At 30.5% G+C, this 17,169-nt stretch overlaps 1 protein-coding gene and 1 long non-coding RNA gene across 11 annotated transcripts; both read left to right on the top strand.

Annotated features, from left to right (window-relative positions):
• The first annotated feature begins 3,969 nt into the window (after positions 1 to 3,969).
• On the top strand, positions 3,970 to 17,168 carry LOC126870491 (ATP-binding cassette sub-family G member 4-like). Of its 10 annotated transcripts, XM_050628336.1 has the most exons (12): positions 4,003 to 4,177; positions 5,841 to 6,111; positions 9,611 to 9,728; positions 12,036 to 12,219; positions 12,861 to 13,006; positions 13,132 to 13,370; positions 13,807 to 14,102; positions 15,568 to 15,736; positions 15,817 to 15,895; positions 15,976 to 16,073; positions 16,143 to 16,297; positions 16,381 to 16,529. In XM_050628336.1, exons 2-11 carry the CDS (start codon positions 5,937 to 5,939, stop codon positions 16,259 to 16,261), a joined length of 1,623 nt encoding a protein of 540 aa, XP_050484293.1. In that variant the 5' UTR covers positions 4,003 to 4,177; positions 5,841 to 5,936; the 3' UTR covers positions 16,262 to 16,297; positions 16,381 to 16,529. The 10 variants fall into 10 exon arrangements, with proteins under 10 accessions (XP_050484265.1, XP_050484256.1, XP_050484293.1 ...); XM_050628308.1 differs by having other exon boundaries at positions 3,970 to 4,070; positions 15,817 to 16,073; positions 16,381 to 17,168; XM_050628299.1 differs by having other exon boundaries at positions 3,996 to 4,130; positions 15,817 to 16,073; positions 16,381 to 17,168.
• LOC126870564 (uncharacterized) lies at positions 6,118 to 7,456 on the top strand. Its single transcript, XR_007691372.1, has 2 exons — positions 6,118 to 6,745; positions 7,005 to 7,456. It is a non-coding gene; the product is annotated as an uncharacterized LOC126870564 (long non-coding RNA).
• Position 17,169: the final 1 nt, after the last annotated feature.

Genomic DNA, 17,169 nt, shown 5'->3' with positions numbered 1-17,169 from the left:
CTACAATTATAATATAATAAGTACAATAGGAGCATAGTGTTCTAACAAACAGAATACTTTTTAATAATATTACCTATTTTAAAACTAGTTCTTTGATTGGCTTAAAGACAATGGAATGGATTGATAGTCTTGATGGTGAATCTAATAATATGCTTTGTATTTCAATATTTCTTTTACTTTAAACATTTTGATTTTTAAGTTTACTATTTAAAACTGTATAGTCCTTCACTATTATATCCAGTAGCCATCTATATAATGATTTATCTTTAATAAAAAATAATTTCTTACAATCTACATAGAATAAAAAGCTAACTACATACTTGCATTCATTTTTAATACCTATTGTATTATCTTTTACCTGATCTCCTTTCCAAATACATGAACATATTTCCACTCTAATAATATGTTCTATGTCTAAGTTTCCAACTAAGTTTTCTAATTCATCAATAGGCCGTTTTATATCCGGTTTGCTTGAAAGCCTATTGTTACGTCGCGTAACACTCTACCTAGCCGAGACCAAACACCGCGGGCAATATGGCAACCAGATGTCTTCGGATACTCGCAGCGTATCCTCCATAGTTTCAAGTACCTTCCATAAATCGCATAGATTTCCTAGAAAAGGTCCTTCAAACAAAACAAACATCTGATTCGGAAGAATTTCTAAAGACTATTGTCTACCCCGACTGGACAAGGGAAAGTTAGTTTTTCTCACGTACGCTGCAACTTTCCTCCCACTAACCACTTTCTCTCGAGGGCGGTTAAGACCCTTCGTCTAACCAATTAACGACGAAGCCTACTCCCTCACTCTCCTAACTCAAATCGTCACGAACAAATCCGATGGTCCCGTGCGCTAGATACACCCATCCTTAGCTTTCCTCCGACACATCATCGTCTCCCAAGACAGTACTGATTTTACATCCTTCGAACGGTCAACATCCTTCCACCGGGTATACACACCCGTAGATCAGTCACTCACTCATCTCGTACATACGCACCAGTGTAACTGCCTTCGTTATAAGTGTGGAATAAACGGTGAAATATAACTTACTACTGTGTCATATTCATTCAACCACCTCTGTTATCTTAACCGAAACAGGGGAACGACTACTTCGCGGCGTCGATTCACCGAATCGTAGCGAGAATTTACGCTTCTCGCTGACGCGTTTTCCTCGCGACCGCGTCTCTCCGCGAACGGTCGTAACGGTCGTATTATCAAATATAATAAAGTATATACATGAAAGTACTATTAAGTTAAATGTATTACATTATATCTACAATCGGTAATCTGTGCATGAACAACAATGCAAGCTTAAGCAATATATTTAACTTTCTTACAACAACAATGGCTTTTCTGAAATATATTGATGTGAAATTAATTCACCAAATGGAACTTTATTTTTTGTTAGGTGGAAAATATTACTAGCAACCACCATGTGTTGCAACAGGTGTTCGACTACTAGTGTCAGGAAATTTAAGAGGTGATTCTTGAAGTCGAACTAAGACGGAAATCAAGAATAAAAAAATTGTGTTTCCGGCTTTAGTTTTTAGTTATTGACAATTAAAAATCGGTCAAAATACCCCTGCACGCGAGCAAACCTCCTTACACGAACAAAAGGAGGTCGACACATGAGCGGTAGTTTAACTTGTACAAGTCGTAGACAAGAATACCATGATATTCAGAGCTGAAAACAAAACAATTTTACAAAAGAAATGGTAAATTGAACATTAAACATGTTTACTCATGGAAATACATAAGAGCATATCGGAAACTATAATATAAATGGCCCTGTGAAATTTCCAAGTAGAGGTGATTAATGTTCCCACTAATCCTTTACATAGTCCTTTCCTAATCCTCTCATAAAAAGGTTGTACACGCACCGTGATTGTCTCGACTGCGAGCGTCCACAAGAAATGGAAAATGGCACTTAGTTTAATGGAAGGGAATATATCCGCTCTTCCCGCTTGAGGGGTTAATGTACATAAGAGTCTGTTACTACAGGTACTATCTAGATACTACATTATATGAGACAGACCTTAATATGAAGCAATTTAGAACTATACATAAATTTTGACAGTCAAAAGATATTAACATTCCAGGTGTCAGCTGAAGGGCAACAATAGAAAGAGATAAAAACAACAACAGAAAAAACAATCTTGAGTTCTGGTTCTGAGCATAGTTTCTTTTCTTTTTATTTTTCTTTAGTATCTTTCTTTTATCATAAACATTTTCCATAGTTTTATATCCCAACTAATGTTTGCATTGTAGTATTTTGATATAATGTTTTAATGTGATTCAGGAATTTGTTGCAATAATAACCACTTATGAGGGGAATCCCTTTATATAAATATATTTCTACATACAATATGTTTGTGCGAGATAATGCACGAATTAAAAAGGTAAATGTATTTTAAAAAAAGTATATAAGTGTATGTATAATATAAATGCAAGAATATTATAGTGATAAGTCCTTGAATGACTGCGTTTAATCACGTTTTCTGACATTTAGACTGCACACCTGTTATTTATCACAGAATGGATTTTCAAACAGGTAGATATTTTAGAGACTGATAGCAAGTGATAAACAATCATTTCACGGAAACATAAATTCTTCGTCTTGATCGGTGTCTACTTTATATTGTATTATTGTTGTTAATTACTTAAAAATAACTAACTAGTCTGTAGCTAATCAAAGCCTTAGAAATTCTGTGTAAATGTTTCTATATTACATACACGTTTCATAACGTTTTTTAAGAAAAACAAATGAAATATGGATATTCGACTTAATATGTTTATTCTGTGTGTAGCGAGTATTTTTTAGTTATTATTTTTAAACTAGATATTTTTCCAACTTTATCTTTATTATAGTTTTTAAGTTTTTCAAGCTTTTCTGTTTTCGATCATTTAAAGATGATATCTAATGACTCAAAATACATAGTGATTCGCTTAAAGTACATATTAAGTGTCTAGAAGAAAATCTATATATGCCTTTCTTGTGTAAATTTAAATTTTTATCTAATTTTTTGTTATTGTTAAAAAGGAGAAATTTAATATCAAAATACAAATCAGTTTTATATTCAAGATCGAAATCTTGTGTTAACAAAAATAATTTCTTTTATAGATGCATGAATCATGTTTTACAACGATAATAATTAATGTAAAATGTCAATGTCCAAATCTCGTCGACAAATATTTATTATACGATACGTATTCGGGGAAATTCGATTGGCTATAAATAATTTATATCTCTAAAATTAACTTCAGGAATAAATCTATGGCATATTTAACAACTAATAATATTAGTAATATAATCGCAAACTAAGAATAAAAGCAAGAGTCCGTTACAAATTACAATTAAGTATATTAATTGTAAATATTATACAAACATTGATTGTAATATTAATGCATGTAGTAAAATGAGATAAACCTCATGAAATTCAATAAATTGACCACTTGAAATTGAATAAATACAATACAATATAAATTACAACTTGTAATAATTAAATTGTGGATTTTTATATATTTACAGAAAATTTACAGAATATGCATAAAATGTAAAAATATTAAAAATATCTAAAACAGGTTACTCGTTATAATATTCAATAGATAAAACAAGTTTCTGCTTAAATTATTCAATTTCTTAAGTGTTTATAAGTATCCGCAGTTAGTAATAAGAAATTTGGTAATATTGACGATAACCTACAATTTGTTTAATTTGTAATATAAATTTGTAAATATTTGTAAAGTAAATAACTTGTAATTTGTAGCTCATAAATTATAAAATTTTACCATAATGTCATTATGTACATACATATGAATATATAAACTTTAATTGAATTGACGAAAAGGTGTGCTAGGCGACGCAATCGGTAAATAGGGAAACTGTGTGACCAGTAATTGGAAGAAGAGAAGGTGAGACTTTGTCACTTAAAAATTTCATCACGTTTAAACGTGCGCGATTATTAAACGACGAGGAGGAGGGAGTAGTATGAAGTTTTATTTCGCCTTCACCGCTGAGTTGTAGCTCGTGGCCAGTCGTGGCAGTACAGCAGCGCGCCTCCTCTAACAAGGAGTTCGTTCAACACGTCTTCTACTTTTGCATTTATGGTGTTGTCCTCGTGTGGTGAACTTTGTATGCGTTTCACATGTCACCTCCGATAGCAGTACGAGAGCTGTATCGTACAGTATAAAACATCTAGATAAAACATTTCTATCAAAGAAATTTTATTTTTATTTACAATTAAATGCACAGTGTTTATTCTAGTGAATATTTCGTCGACATGTGTTTCTTCACAAATTACTAGATTGTGGATATTTATGCATTTAAGGGAAATTTAACGGTGATATACTGTATAGCATAACAAATTATCAATTATACTACGTACTTATTATAGTTATTGTATAGTATTGTACTTATTAATATTATACTACATATCATATATTATTATACTGTTATAGCTTACTTATAGTATCTAGTAAGTAAAATGAATTTCTATTTGACTTCCACTTTTTTAACATTGTAACTACCATAAATAATAACCAATTTATGACTTTTTATAGAAACCTTATAAACTGATAACAGATTTTTTAAGATTTCAATGACTCATTATGATGTATATAGATAAAGCTTTTTCTTTTGCATTATGTATTTATTCATGTACTTCATTTTGATTTCTTTGTTACGAGTTTCACACTTTAGTCATCGAGTCTGTTAATTATATTTATCAAAGATATGAATTTGTACAAACATCCGCGATCTACAAATTAAGTTACGATACAAACAAAACAAAATTTTTCGGTTAGCGAGATTAAAACATTATTAAACATAGAATATAGAAAGTTATATAAGTTTGTGTGAATTTGTTGTTTGAATACGATTTGGATGAAAGCGATTAATTTGTATTTTGTTCTCTAATCTTAGAGACATGCGGCAATAGCGCATCATAGGCTGATAATAGAACCAGTCTAGCGATACGAATGTATTGAGAGGACTTTAGATTCCAAATTTTAGCACGTGGAATTTATTTGAAACAATAATACTTCAATGTCATAAATGGTTCAAATACATATATAAAACACCAAATTTATTATATTATACCATTATTATTTGCTATATTTATTATCATTATTAAAGTTAAAATTTTTGATGCATTTTATCTATATTTTTCGCTTTCTACAATGGAACTTTTCGACAGCGTTTCAACGTAGTCTCATGTTACGTACATCGATATTTACAATTCAAATCCGTAAGAATACGGATAAAATAAGTGTTGCCAACAGTTTTTTTAATCGTCCGTGACTACTAGATTGTAAATCTGTATGTACTTGTAGGAAATAAAAAAGTACTAGTTTATGAATATATTATAGAATGGATAAAGTATGACAACATATATATGTACATGTAAAATACCAACAATATAATGCTTTATGTAATGTGTGGTATTAATATTAATAATGGTATATTTAGGTAAAATTTTCTACTGAAATTTTCTTATTCAAATTATATTCTCAAAAATATAAATTCACATAAAAATCCACAATCTAATAACTACTATGTTACGTGAGGCTAAACCAATATAGATATTAGTGAATATTGAAAACATGATCTTTTTTAAATTAAATGAAGAAAATATGGAATAAAATAAATGCATGAGAGCGTTCGAAGCTCTGGTTGCTTTGTATAAAATTCCATAAACGTCCACCCACGGTATGACGGTTACGAAATGCGACAATCAATTCCTTGAGACTTGCTATACCAACTCGGTCTTTCTTTACTTCTCTTTTAGTTCTCGTTTCGCATATTGTTTATCGCGGTCTCATGTGTGTGTTTCGTTGTGTTTAGTGTTGATAACTCACATCGGCCATTAAGAAAAGAAGGAATTAGCAGCACATAGTGAAAAGTCGGATGTGAGGAACCGACGAAGATTGAAGAAAGGAAATGAGCACGAAGGTACTCATCGAGATGCAACAGCAGCTGAGGCATATTGTGACCACCTCTGAAAATGCTCCGACCAGTACTAAGAAGCTAGAGGACTTAATGGATATCCAGAAATCGATTTTTTTAGTTTTCGAGGATATTACCTACTGCGCTAGGCCGTGGATACTTTCTGGAAGTAAGTTTTTCACTACAATCCAATTTTTACTAAGTCATTGTTATAAGCAAAATTGTTTGCTATAATAAATTCCGTAAAAAACTTGTTACATGGAAGTTATATAAATAATTTCTTGTTATGTAAAAACTTTCATAAAAAAATTTTTGCTTTTAATGTACATAAATAATTCCTTAATGTAATAAATTTTTTGTTCGTGCTTTTTTATTCGCATTCACATAAAATTTCTTTAATATTGCAAATTTCATATAAAACTTTTTGTATTGGAAGTAAAGTATGAAATGCATTGATTGAATATGTTTGAATAAAGTGACATATTTCACGAAACTTTATTTATAGAAATCTTTACCTGATTTTTCTTATCGTGTAACGTATAACATAATAGGTTTGGCGTCTTGTTTACTCAATCCAAAATGTGTGGTGCATGATGAATTATCTTTTTTTCTTTCAAAGGAGTAATATTAATATCTAATTAGTACACAAGTGTATTGCGACCAACAAAGTCAATATGATGTTTATTCATGAGATAAGATCTTTACGAGTTAACGGAACTGAATGTGATAGCGTCCTGACGGATAACGGTTTTCGAAGTTGGCTAATTTTGTGGCAAACGGGGACGAAAATTTTCGCGTTCCATGTGAGTCAAAGTAGTAAAATAATCGCTTTTAATTAGCATGAATAAACTATATTAACTTTTCTAAGGCACATTCAAGCTGCTAGTAATTATGGAAATTTCACTTTTTTGTATTATTATATGTAAATGTTATATGCATTGTTGTTTATTACCAATGATATTTATCAGTGTTATTATATTTACAAGCGCATATACAAGTGTAGTATTATAACGTGCATTAATTGAATTATAGTAATTATAATAAATTTTTATTTTTTTCTAGATTTCCGAAAAAAATATTTTATAAATCATATTTTATATAATTAATATTTTATTGTATGGTTAGTTTTAAAACCAAAGATAATTGTTGATACCAATTCCAACCAATTTCTATTTATTATCACTTTTAGTTATGTTACCTAACCTAACTGATAGCGATAGGAAATTTAAAAAAGAATCAACTGTGGTGTAGTCTAATGTAAGTAAAGTGAAACGTTAATTTCAATTAGCTCACTTACACGGTAATTATAATACATAAAGGATCATTTCTTGTATTTTTTTAGACTTTAAAATGTGTACAATGATTATCTAGACAACCAATAACCATACTAGAAAATAATCATTTTCTTATCTATCACTTTTTTTATGATAGTTTAGTAAGTATTCGTGGTAGATAACATTCATGTTAAAACAGTGTAGAATTAAATGTACCTAAAATAAAATATTCTTACTATATTTTAGTGCAAATATATCGTGGTAAATAAATTGTTTAGATGATAATACAATAGGAGTTGTTCTTGCTCTCCGAATCGGAATGCTTGAGAATTCCCTTGAGAGAGTACAAATATAGACTGTATCGTCTGTATCTGACTGTATGCACACTCGGACCCTCCCCTACCTCATCTCTCTGTGTTGTATGCGTGCGCCAATGTGTGCCGCCATATGAGTTTATTAACCCTGAAACGGTTAATAAACAGAAACGACAGAGAAGATGACAGAATAATAAACATCGTTGATACTGTCTTTAAAAAACATAATAGAGTCAAATCGTCCTTTACAAATTCAATAAGACCTTCATTATGCTACGGTCAACGATATAAGAAGCATCTTTTATCTTCATCTTTCTCTTTCCACGTAACTTTCTATGTATATATGTGATAAAAGTCCTTTTTTATTAAAGATATATATTATTATGTATTTCAAATATATAAATATGGTACATAACCTCAATAAGGGTTTAACATATCACATTAATTAAAAGATGAAATAATAATATCATACTGTTGGTTAGAAAATTATTCTTCCTTTATTTTTATTAGAGATATCGAGTATTTAAGATGATACGTAAATCCAACAGGGACCTAACATACTATTAATTAAAAAAATAATATTGTAATAAGAAAAGTATGCTTTCCCCCACCACTACTCCCACCTTTGCCATTTTCCGTTCTCTCCTTTAAGTTCTTTTCCGTTGATTTTGCTTTCTAGTTTTACCGAACAGTGAAAACGATCGGTTTTAAGCGAGCCTTGTGAGCTTGTTTGCAAACATCGGGGAATGTAATATGATGCAGATCTCATGATCAGATGAAAACAGGACGAGGTAAACAGGTAAACCATAAGTAGGAATTATCACGTGTCTTTATTATCGGCAATTAATAATATACTTACGTAATTAGCAGTTTGGTGCTTTAGATTTATCGACACGCAATGTAGCATGCACTGAATTGGTGTTTTTCACTTTTAGTCGATAATTGACGGGAAGAATTCAAGACGAACAATTTCGAAATTCTTGCAGCGATGCGAGAGAAATGCGTCGGTATTACAGAGTGAAAGTATGGACCGTTTAGTGTTTGCAAAAATTTCATAACATATAGCAGCTGCAGATTGTACTGATATACATATGTATATCTTTTATCGTTTATCTTTCATTAATATTTAGTCTCTCTATTACTTAGCCTCTGTCTTTTTCCTTCTCTTCTATTGAAAGTTTTTCGTTTCGCCCTTTTTCCTTCCTCTACTTTTTTTTCTTAAGACATTCTATTTACGGTATACGTTGCACGATGAGACACAAAAGTTGAAATTTCGCCCTTCGGCTGTAATTCTTTCCTTCTGAAGCCCTTCAGGCTCATCACGAATTTCCAAACATAGGGTATTAAGCCTAAAAACTTGTAACTTCAAACAAATTTGGGAATTTACTATTTTTATAATTTATCTAGAAAACATTTTAAATTCGTTTATTTTCTATCACTACTACTTCATTACTTCATTATATAGACTGCTGATTTTTGTGCAAATTCACATTTTTATGTACACGACCAAAGAAATAGAACTTGAATTTGTTTTACCTATTAAAAAATTATAACGAGTACTCTACTTTCATTAAAATATTTTATATATTTTTGTATATTATACACATCCTATACAGTTGTGTACATCTTTACATTTCGCATAAATACATAAAAATCTAGTTGTTATATAGACTTTGAAGTTCATGCATATCTGTAATTAAAGTTAAGTACTTAACTAAAATATTCGTGCAAAAAAGAAATAATCGTTTAATAAACGTATGTTTTTAATTAATTTATGGAACTACGCAAGGTTATCTAATGTAAAAAATTTTGAAAAAATCTTAAAAAAGTTTGCCATATAGAATACTATTTTTATTAGTGTTATAAATCAACTCACATGCGCGAGCCTTTATAAACTTTATACAGTTTACATTGAAAAGACAGCGTGTTATCGCTATAAAAACGAAGTTCAACAATGCATAATATCTATCCAATATTCCAACTTTCGTTGATAATTCAGCGGGCGTGATTTTTTTTAAGCCAGATATCGCTTAATAATATGCATGTCTGCAGAAAATATGTACATAAATGTTTGTTTCAGAAAAGACTGAACTATTAAAAAATTTGAGCGGCGAATTCAGAGCCGGCGAACTTACGGCAATTATGGGATTGTCCGGTGCTGGAAAGTCCACATTGATGGATGTTCTAACTGGCTTTACGTTAGTAGATCTCTTATCTGTATTTTCTTCTGTCTATAATCTCTTTTTATCATTTACATGATACAGAGTAAATAATTTCGATGAAATTTTATATGAATCATCGATAACAATCTGTTGAATTTGGGACAGGAAATGTAGATAACCACTAATGCTAAACAAGACACATTTGTATGAAGTTCCTGGATAAATTGGGCTCAATAGATTCACGTTGATAATAATTATCACTGATGATATTGTGCTACAATGTTGATTAATGATATAATATTGTATAACTAGAAAATCAACCATAGAGAACTAAACTTTTTAACGTTTGATGAAGTCTTACACTCTTTCATATTAATATATCATATAATGTGTCTTATTTTTATTTAATCTCAGAAATATTATAACTATTATTGATATAACAATTTCAGGCAAATAATAGTTTGACAAATCTTTTCTATGCACAATAATTTTGAGATTTGATTAAAGTGGAGAAACCTAGTAAAGAAATACAAGATTTCAAATAAATACAAGAAATCAAATGATTTCGCTACAAGTATTCCTCTTTTCAATAATTTTATGCCATTGATATTACATATTAGACTGAACGCTAGAAATATTTGTGGTTATAAAGTAACGTTGGCACGACTGCTATATTATAAGCAATTATTACATTACAGTAATCATAGTAGCATGTAGTGTGAAATTGTAAGTATCAAGTGCGGTCACATGTTCTGTTGCAAACGGTCAATTTCCGGTTGATCTCAAAATATGAGATATCATTGACCTACGGGGACTATGTCGCGATCTTTGTCATTTTTGACAACCATACGATTGACTTTATCAACCACTGATGACGCTATTAACGCTACATCAAATTGAAATTTTCAATGATTTGATATATCTTAAAATACATACCAAATACATACTAACTAGAAATTTTTAATCAAAACGAAATTCTCGCTCTACTTTAATAGAATAATGCTGGCAAATGAGTATATAAATGCTCACACATTTGCCACATGCCATATAAATTAGATGACAGTTTAACGGTCACAGCAGAAGGGGGAGTTGTACAAAGTTGATACGAGAAACACGTGTTTTTGAAACGAGTGTCTGGCTTGAAAGATGCTAGTATGAAAACTGAACATGTGATACACATGATATGAAGCATAATACAGTTAATATTTTTGTTGATTACTGTTGATATAATTCTATCATTTTATTACTATATTCATTTTATGTATTTTTAGCTGCCTCAAAATTTATTTTTAATAGTAATTTCTATATTGTTTGTTTTAGACAATGAACACATGAATGTTTCAAAACATTACTTCTAAACTATTAATCACAAAGTATTATTAAATGCTCAATTGTGGGAGATTGTAGTAATGAACACATAGTATCCTTTCATTGCTCGATCAAACAGACACGACCTGTATTTCCATTGAGTACGCATCGAAGTATAATTCGATGTTCATTGGATGAAATAGAATTATCACCGATAAACTTGCGTGACCAAAGAAATCTTGTATTTTATAAAAGAACGATAAACTACTATTTGCAACGCGAGTAGTTTCATGCTCTCATGAACGTTTGTTATAGGAAATTCCGTTAACATATTATTTATTCATTAATTAAATTTATATTCCACAATCATTGTTTATTGTCTGTATATTTTTATACTTCATATTCTAATTTTTAACATCATATCCATTTTTTACATATAAGAAATCATTGTGTAAATTACCACTAGAAGGTTTAGAAAATGATATATTTAAAGGTTCTAAATAACAAATTAGATTTATATAGGTTCATCTTTTTTTAACTAAAGATGATAACGTTGCTGAGTAATTTCTTTCTTACAATTTTATTTTTATCTCAATTATTGTTATCCAATATTTTTTTCTTTTATGGTAGTGAATTAAAAATATCAAATTGTGTCTAATGATTCATTATGAAAATTACAAACATACTAAGATCATCTGATTAGTTTATGCGATATTTTAAGTAGGTTAGCTGAAGGCATTTTAAATCGACCATTGTGTGTTATCACGATGCATTTAACTGCATCGTGTAACTGATGAAAATTGGCACATTTACATAATTTGAATATCGATCCATGTGTTTTCGGCACATGGACTGTATATAACACAGTTCCTCTGTAAATTAATCTTTCTATCTTCCATAAAATAAGAAAATTAACAAAGGAAATCGAAAAAATGGAAAAGAAATCTAAAAAATGATGAAGAAAGTAAGAAAATTGGAAACGCGCTACAAATCGTAGGATTAAAAATGTATTTCATTACTTTGGGCCGTTTTCAGAACGACTGGCGTAACCGGGAATATAATGGTCAATTCAAAAGCTAGGAATCTCAATGAATTTCGAAGATTGTTAGCGTATATAATGCAAAACGACAATTTGCAGCCACTGTTGACCGTGCAGGAAGCAATGAACGTTGCTGCCGACCTAAAACTTACCACAAGTCCTCAACAAAAGAAACAAAAGGTATATTACATTTTATTCGTCAATCTGTAATATAATCGCAGAGTTGTTTGTTCTAAGCCACAACGCTCAAAGTAATTGAAAAATTACTCGTCGAAGACTTTGTTGTCTATAGCTTGTTTATAGTCATTTAGGAGCTCAAGGTCAGAGATGCAGCTCCCCATCATTAAAAATATCTCATTATTCATTCTTTAGGGTTAATTTTACTTTGTTTATTAGTAATTAATTTTTTCTTTGGTTTGAATAAGGTTGATCTAAGTTAAATTAGATATACTCAAATAAAAAATTTTATAATTTCTCTTTAACTTAAGAAAATTCATCATTCAAGAGGTCAAATACAACAGAAATTTTATGATGTTTACAGTATTGGACAAAAGCATAGATCAATGATATAATTATGTTATTATACCAATTACAATTAATGCCGTTAATATACCAATTAATACATATAAATATTATTAATATAATATAATATAATTGTTATGCGTATAATTGTTAAAGAAGTTGAATTAATTGCCCCATTAATTGCTTTATAGTTTCATAGTTTTATATTCTAGTTTATTATACAACATAACAAAAGTATCTCTTTTGGCATTTCATATTACTTAATTTAAAAGAAAACTAATTTTGAATCACGTTTTCAGATTGATCAGATTTTGGTCACAATGAGCCTGGATACATGTCGCCACACACGAACGGGAAAACTTAGCGGTGGAGAAAGGAAAAGACTGGCCATTGCATTGGAATTAATCAACAGTCCTCCGATTCTATTTCTCGATGAACCCACTAGGTATATACTTGTACTTTGATATCTGTATGCTTTATTCATATCAAACTATAAATTATTCACTATAAATTATTTCTTCCTAGAAAACTAATAATAACAATAAAGGTATAATTTGATATTAATTGCAGCGGACTAGACAGTGTGACCTCAAAATATTGTATAACGTTGCTAAAGCAGTTGGCAAAGGCGGGACAAACGGTGATTTGTTCTATTCATCAGCCCAGTGCTTCCTTGTTGAATATGATCGATCATCTTTACGTGGTGGCAGACGGAAATTGTGTGTACAGCGGTAGCACACAGAATTTAGTGCCTTATTTGAGCAGCCTCGGTTTGCAATGTCCAACTCACTATAATCCAGCTGATTATCGTAAGTAAATACTCGTAAGTAAATGGAAATCGGACATATTTCATATCATTTCCTTGATCATATTGCTAATTTACATTATATCCTATCTATAGTGATATCTCTGAATAAAGAATCACCAAAAGAGATATTGCACGACCGTTTTGCATACACATTTAAGAAAGAAAAAGAGGGTATATGATTTATGGAAACGTGAACTATTGCTCCTTGCCTATTTTATTATGTAAAATTGTCGTGATGTACAAGACATTTGATGTACAAGACACAAAGCGCCTTTAATCATTCGTATCATAAGTATCACTCAAAACATTCGTGAATTAGCAAGAAAATTTTATTAAAATATCCACTAACATTTCTTATTCGCTTCTTCAAATCAGTTTAAAAAGTTAAGGGTAACCAAGTTTAAATGATGTTTGAGAAAAAGTCTTTCTTTTTATAGTGATGGAAATCTGCAATGGAGATTACGGCAGATATCTGCCGCAGATGGTGAATGCCATCGAGAATGGAAAAAATAATGCATGGAGGTCAATCAGTAATGTAACCAACGTCAATCACCAAGAGGAAGTGATCGCTTTGAATGTGACAGCTTCGTTCCAAGCACTTCGACAACGGTCTCCGATGGAGATACAGCACGTTTATGGTAAACATAAAGCTGGTGCTGGGTGTGCCATTGGCTTCTGGAAACAGCTGTTCATTTTACTTAAAAGAAACGCTATCAGACTCTCGAGAGATAAGGTAATGAATAATTCGATCTTGGAATGAAAAATTTATCTAAAATGTAAATACAATGTAAATAAAAAAATATTTGCACTTGTTTATATTTTCCAATAAAGTATTTTTCTATCAGGTGCTACATTTCAATTATACGGTACTTTTTGTAATCTTATGAAAGTACTACTAAATGATACGAAAATTAATATACCTGAATCTAATTAATTAGTATGTAATGTGCAAATATTTTTTGCAGCCGCTGTATATTATTTACAAAATAGGTTCGTTGTAACAGACAAAGCGTAGAAGAAAGTTATAGTATAACTCAGCCGCCAATTGTAAAATTACTCGCTAGTTGTAAGAAGAGCCAACACAATAGTATTAATAGATTCATTTGGATTTGTTAGTCTTCTCTATTTGTTGTACTTGTGACACGTGTACAGACTAGTCGCGTAAGAATAAAAATAGATATGCGACTGGCCCGTATCTTTTATATATAGATGTCTTCATATTTAGAACGCGAAAATGTACAATAATAATAAAGCGAGTCCCATCTGTGAGATCATTGATTACTGAATCAACGTCTATTAAATGATAAGAGCTGTGAAAGAGTTCTTTGTAATATTACCTTTCTTAAATTCGATTGTATGAGCTGAATTTAATAGTATAATTTGATTAGAATGTCTCGACTAAATTTGAAAATTGATACTAAAATGTTAAAAAAATTTTTTAGTAAATTTCACTGAATAACTCGGAGAAATAGAAATGAATATGAAGATACAAAGTTCGTAACATTTCTAGAGAAATCTGACACTTGGAAAACATGTAATAAATAACATTAGTGATATAACCGCAGAAGTAATTGACCTTGGTTAAAGTATGATATTTCAGATACTTCTACCAATTTCAATGAATATATTTATAATAAAATTATATAGAAATTTAAACATCAAAGAAATATTAACTTTTTCAAATATTTTTCATATATAATTTCGATGAACTTATCGAAGTGTGATGCCTTTTTCGATTTCGATGATTTTAAAATATATTGTAAAATTCAACATTTTGAACAATTTTTTCCTATTCGTATAACTGGCGATAAGCGTTAGTTTTAGAGTTATACGCAAAAATACCCTGCCGCTCGGCCTTAATTTTCAAGCTGATTTGGGTTAGTAGTAATATGCGTCAATCCGACCGTCGCATGAGGCGGTTGACCAGTATTGTTTACACTTTACATTAATACCGATAAGGGGATTCGCAAATTGAGATTACTATTAACCCAACCTAGTTTGAAAAGTAATAGCGAACGGCGGGGTACTGTTGCGTCTAACTGGGAAACTAAGGACGAGTGTTGAATTTTACAACATATTTCAAAAATATCAAAATCGGAGAGAGCGTCACATTTCGATAGATTGACCACAATTTCTTACATATATTTTTTCTTAACAAAGTAAGAAAACTTTCAAATTGCCTCCTGTCCTTTTCACAGGTATTAACATTTACACGACTTTCAATGCATTTTGTAATTGCCTTGATCGTTGGCGTGATCTATTTCAAAATAGGCCAAGATGCTGTCTACGTGTTGGATAACTTCAATCTTCTGTTTTTCAATATAATGTTTCTTATGTTCAGTGCCTTCAGCGCAACAGTAACAACATGTAAGCCGAAAACATTTTACCTTGTTTTCTTGAATAAAAATTGTTTATGTTAATCAATAAAAATTGTTATTACATCACAGTTCCCTCGGAGTTACCAATCACCATGCGGGAGCATTTCAATCGCTGGTACAAGTTACACTCTTTTTACCTTGCTAACAAGTTAGCTGACATTCCCATTCAATTCACAGCCATTTCTTTGTATATTCTCATTGTATATTATATGAGTGATCAATTATTAGAACTTCAACGATTTTGTCTCTACACGCTGATGTGTTTTGCCGTCAGTATGGTTGCTCAAACGTTTGGCCTTTTAGTTGGAACAGGAATGAAAGTACAGGTTTGTATGAACGTATATTTTTAAAAATATTTACCATATATTGCATTCTTATTTTATTATTTGTTTCAGCACGGTATGATCTTTGGACCACTCATGATTCTTCCATTTTTGATATTCAGTGGATTTTTCGTTCAATTCAGGGACGCTCATCCGTACTTACGATGGTTATTCCATTTATCGTTTCTTAAATATGGTTTCGAGGGTGTAATGATCGCCATTTATGGGTAAAGTGTACAGCATAAAATTTATTTTATAAAATTTGTTCCTTTCACATAATTGTTAACATAATATTCTTCTGTGATTTCAGGTATGATAGACCAAAGCTTTCTTGTTCAGACGTCTATTGCCATTTTGCTATACCGGAGACGTTGTTAAACGCTGTAGACATGAAGCAAGCTAACTATTGGTTCTGTTTGATTGTATTGGTCGCTCTATATATCGCACTGGATATTGGAACGTACACATTACTGAAATATAAGTTAGAGAAACGTGTATAAAAAGAAACACAAAATCGAAAATATGTGTGAGATGTCGGTGAAACATTTTTTCTACGATCGTGTTGTGTTCAGTGTAAATAGAACAATATAAATGAATTATTGTTAAAGACTGATTTTCTTTTAAAACTTCTGTATAAAAAGAAAGAAAGACAAGAATTTATAAGAAAATTTTATTGAAAAAAGAAAAAGAATATATATTTGCATTTAATTGTAGTTTTGTTATGGCAAAAAGAAGCGACGAATAATTATTTGCACAATACGATGTTGTTTGTCGAAACAGAAATAGAAATTCTTATCTTGAGATAGTAAATATCACGAACCAATGTCTTTTGATACTGTGTTTCGTATCGATTGATAACAGTAAATTTTTTGTATAAATTATGTTCGTTTGGAACATATTAAGGTATAATTCTATATATTATTCGTAGATTCCACGCCTATTTCCATAAATTTACGGTATATACGCCTACATTAAATATACTATACAACATTGTTCTAAATTTAAAAAATTAGCAGCCGTTTTATAATTACAGTCGATTTATGTTAGAAAAAACGTAATATTATAAAAAATTAAATATATTCATTTATTTTCAATTTAT

The sequence above is a fragment of the Bombus huntii genome, chromosome 1 (genome assembly GCF_024542735.1).
Source record: "Bombus huntii isolate Logan2020A chromosome 1, iyBomHunt1.1, whole genome shotgun sequence".
Lineage (NCBI taxonomy): Eukaryota > Metazoa > Arthropoda > Insecta > Hymenoptera > Apidae > Bombus > Bombus huntii.
The sequence above is the reverse complement of the archived record's forward strand: the minus strand, read 5'-3'. Positions and strand labels throughout refer to the sequence as shown.

Bases quoted from the DNA above. Each gene is read 5' to 3' on its own strand.
- LOC126870491 (XM_050628308.1), top strand. From the start codon at position 5,937: ATGAGCACGAAGGTACTCATCGAGATGCAACAGCAGCTGAGGCATATT. The intron at 9,729-12,035 runs GTTAGTAGATCT...GGCCGTTTTCAG, and splicing joins GATGTTCTAACTGGCTTTAC to AACGACTGGCGTAACCGGGA. The intron at 12,220-12,860 runs GTATATTACATT...TCACGTTTTCAG, and splicing joins CTCAACAAAAGAAACAAAAG to ATTGATCAGATTTTGGTCAC.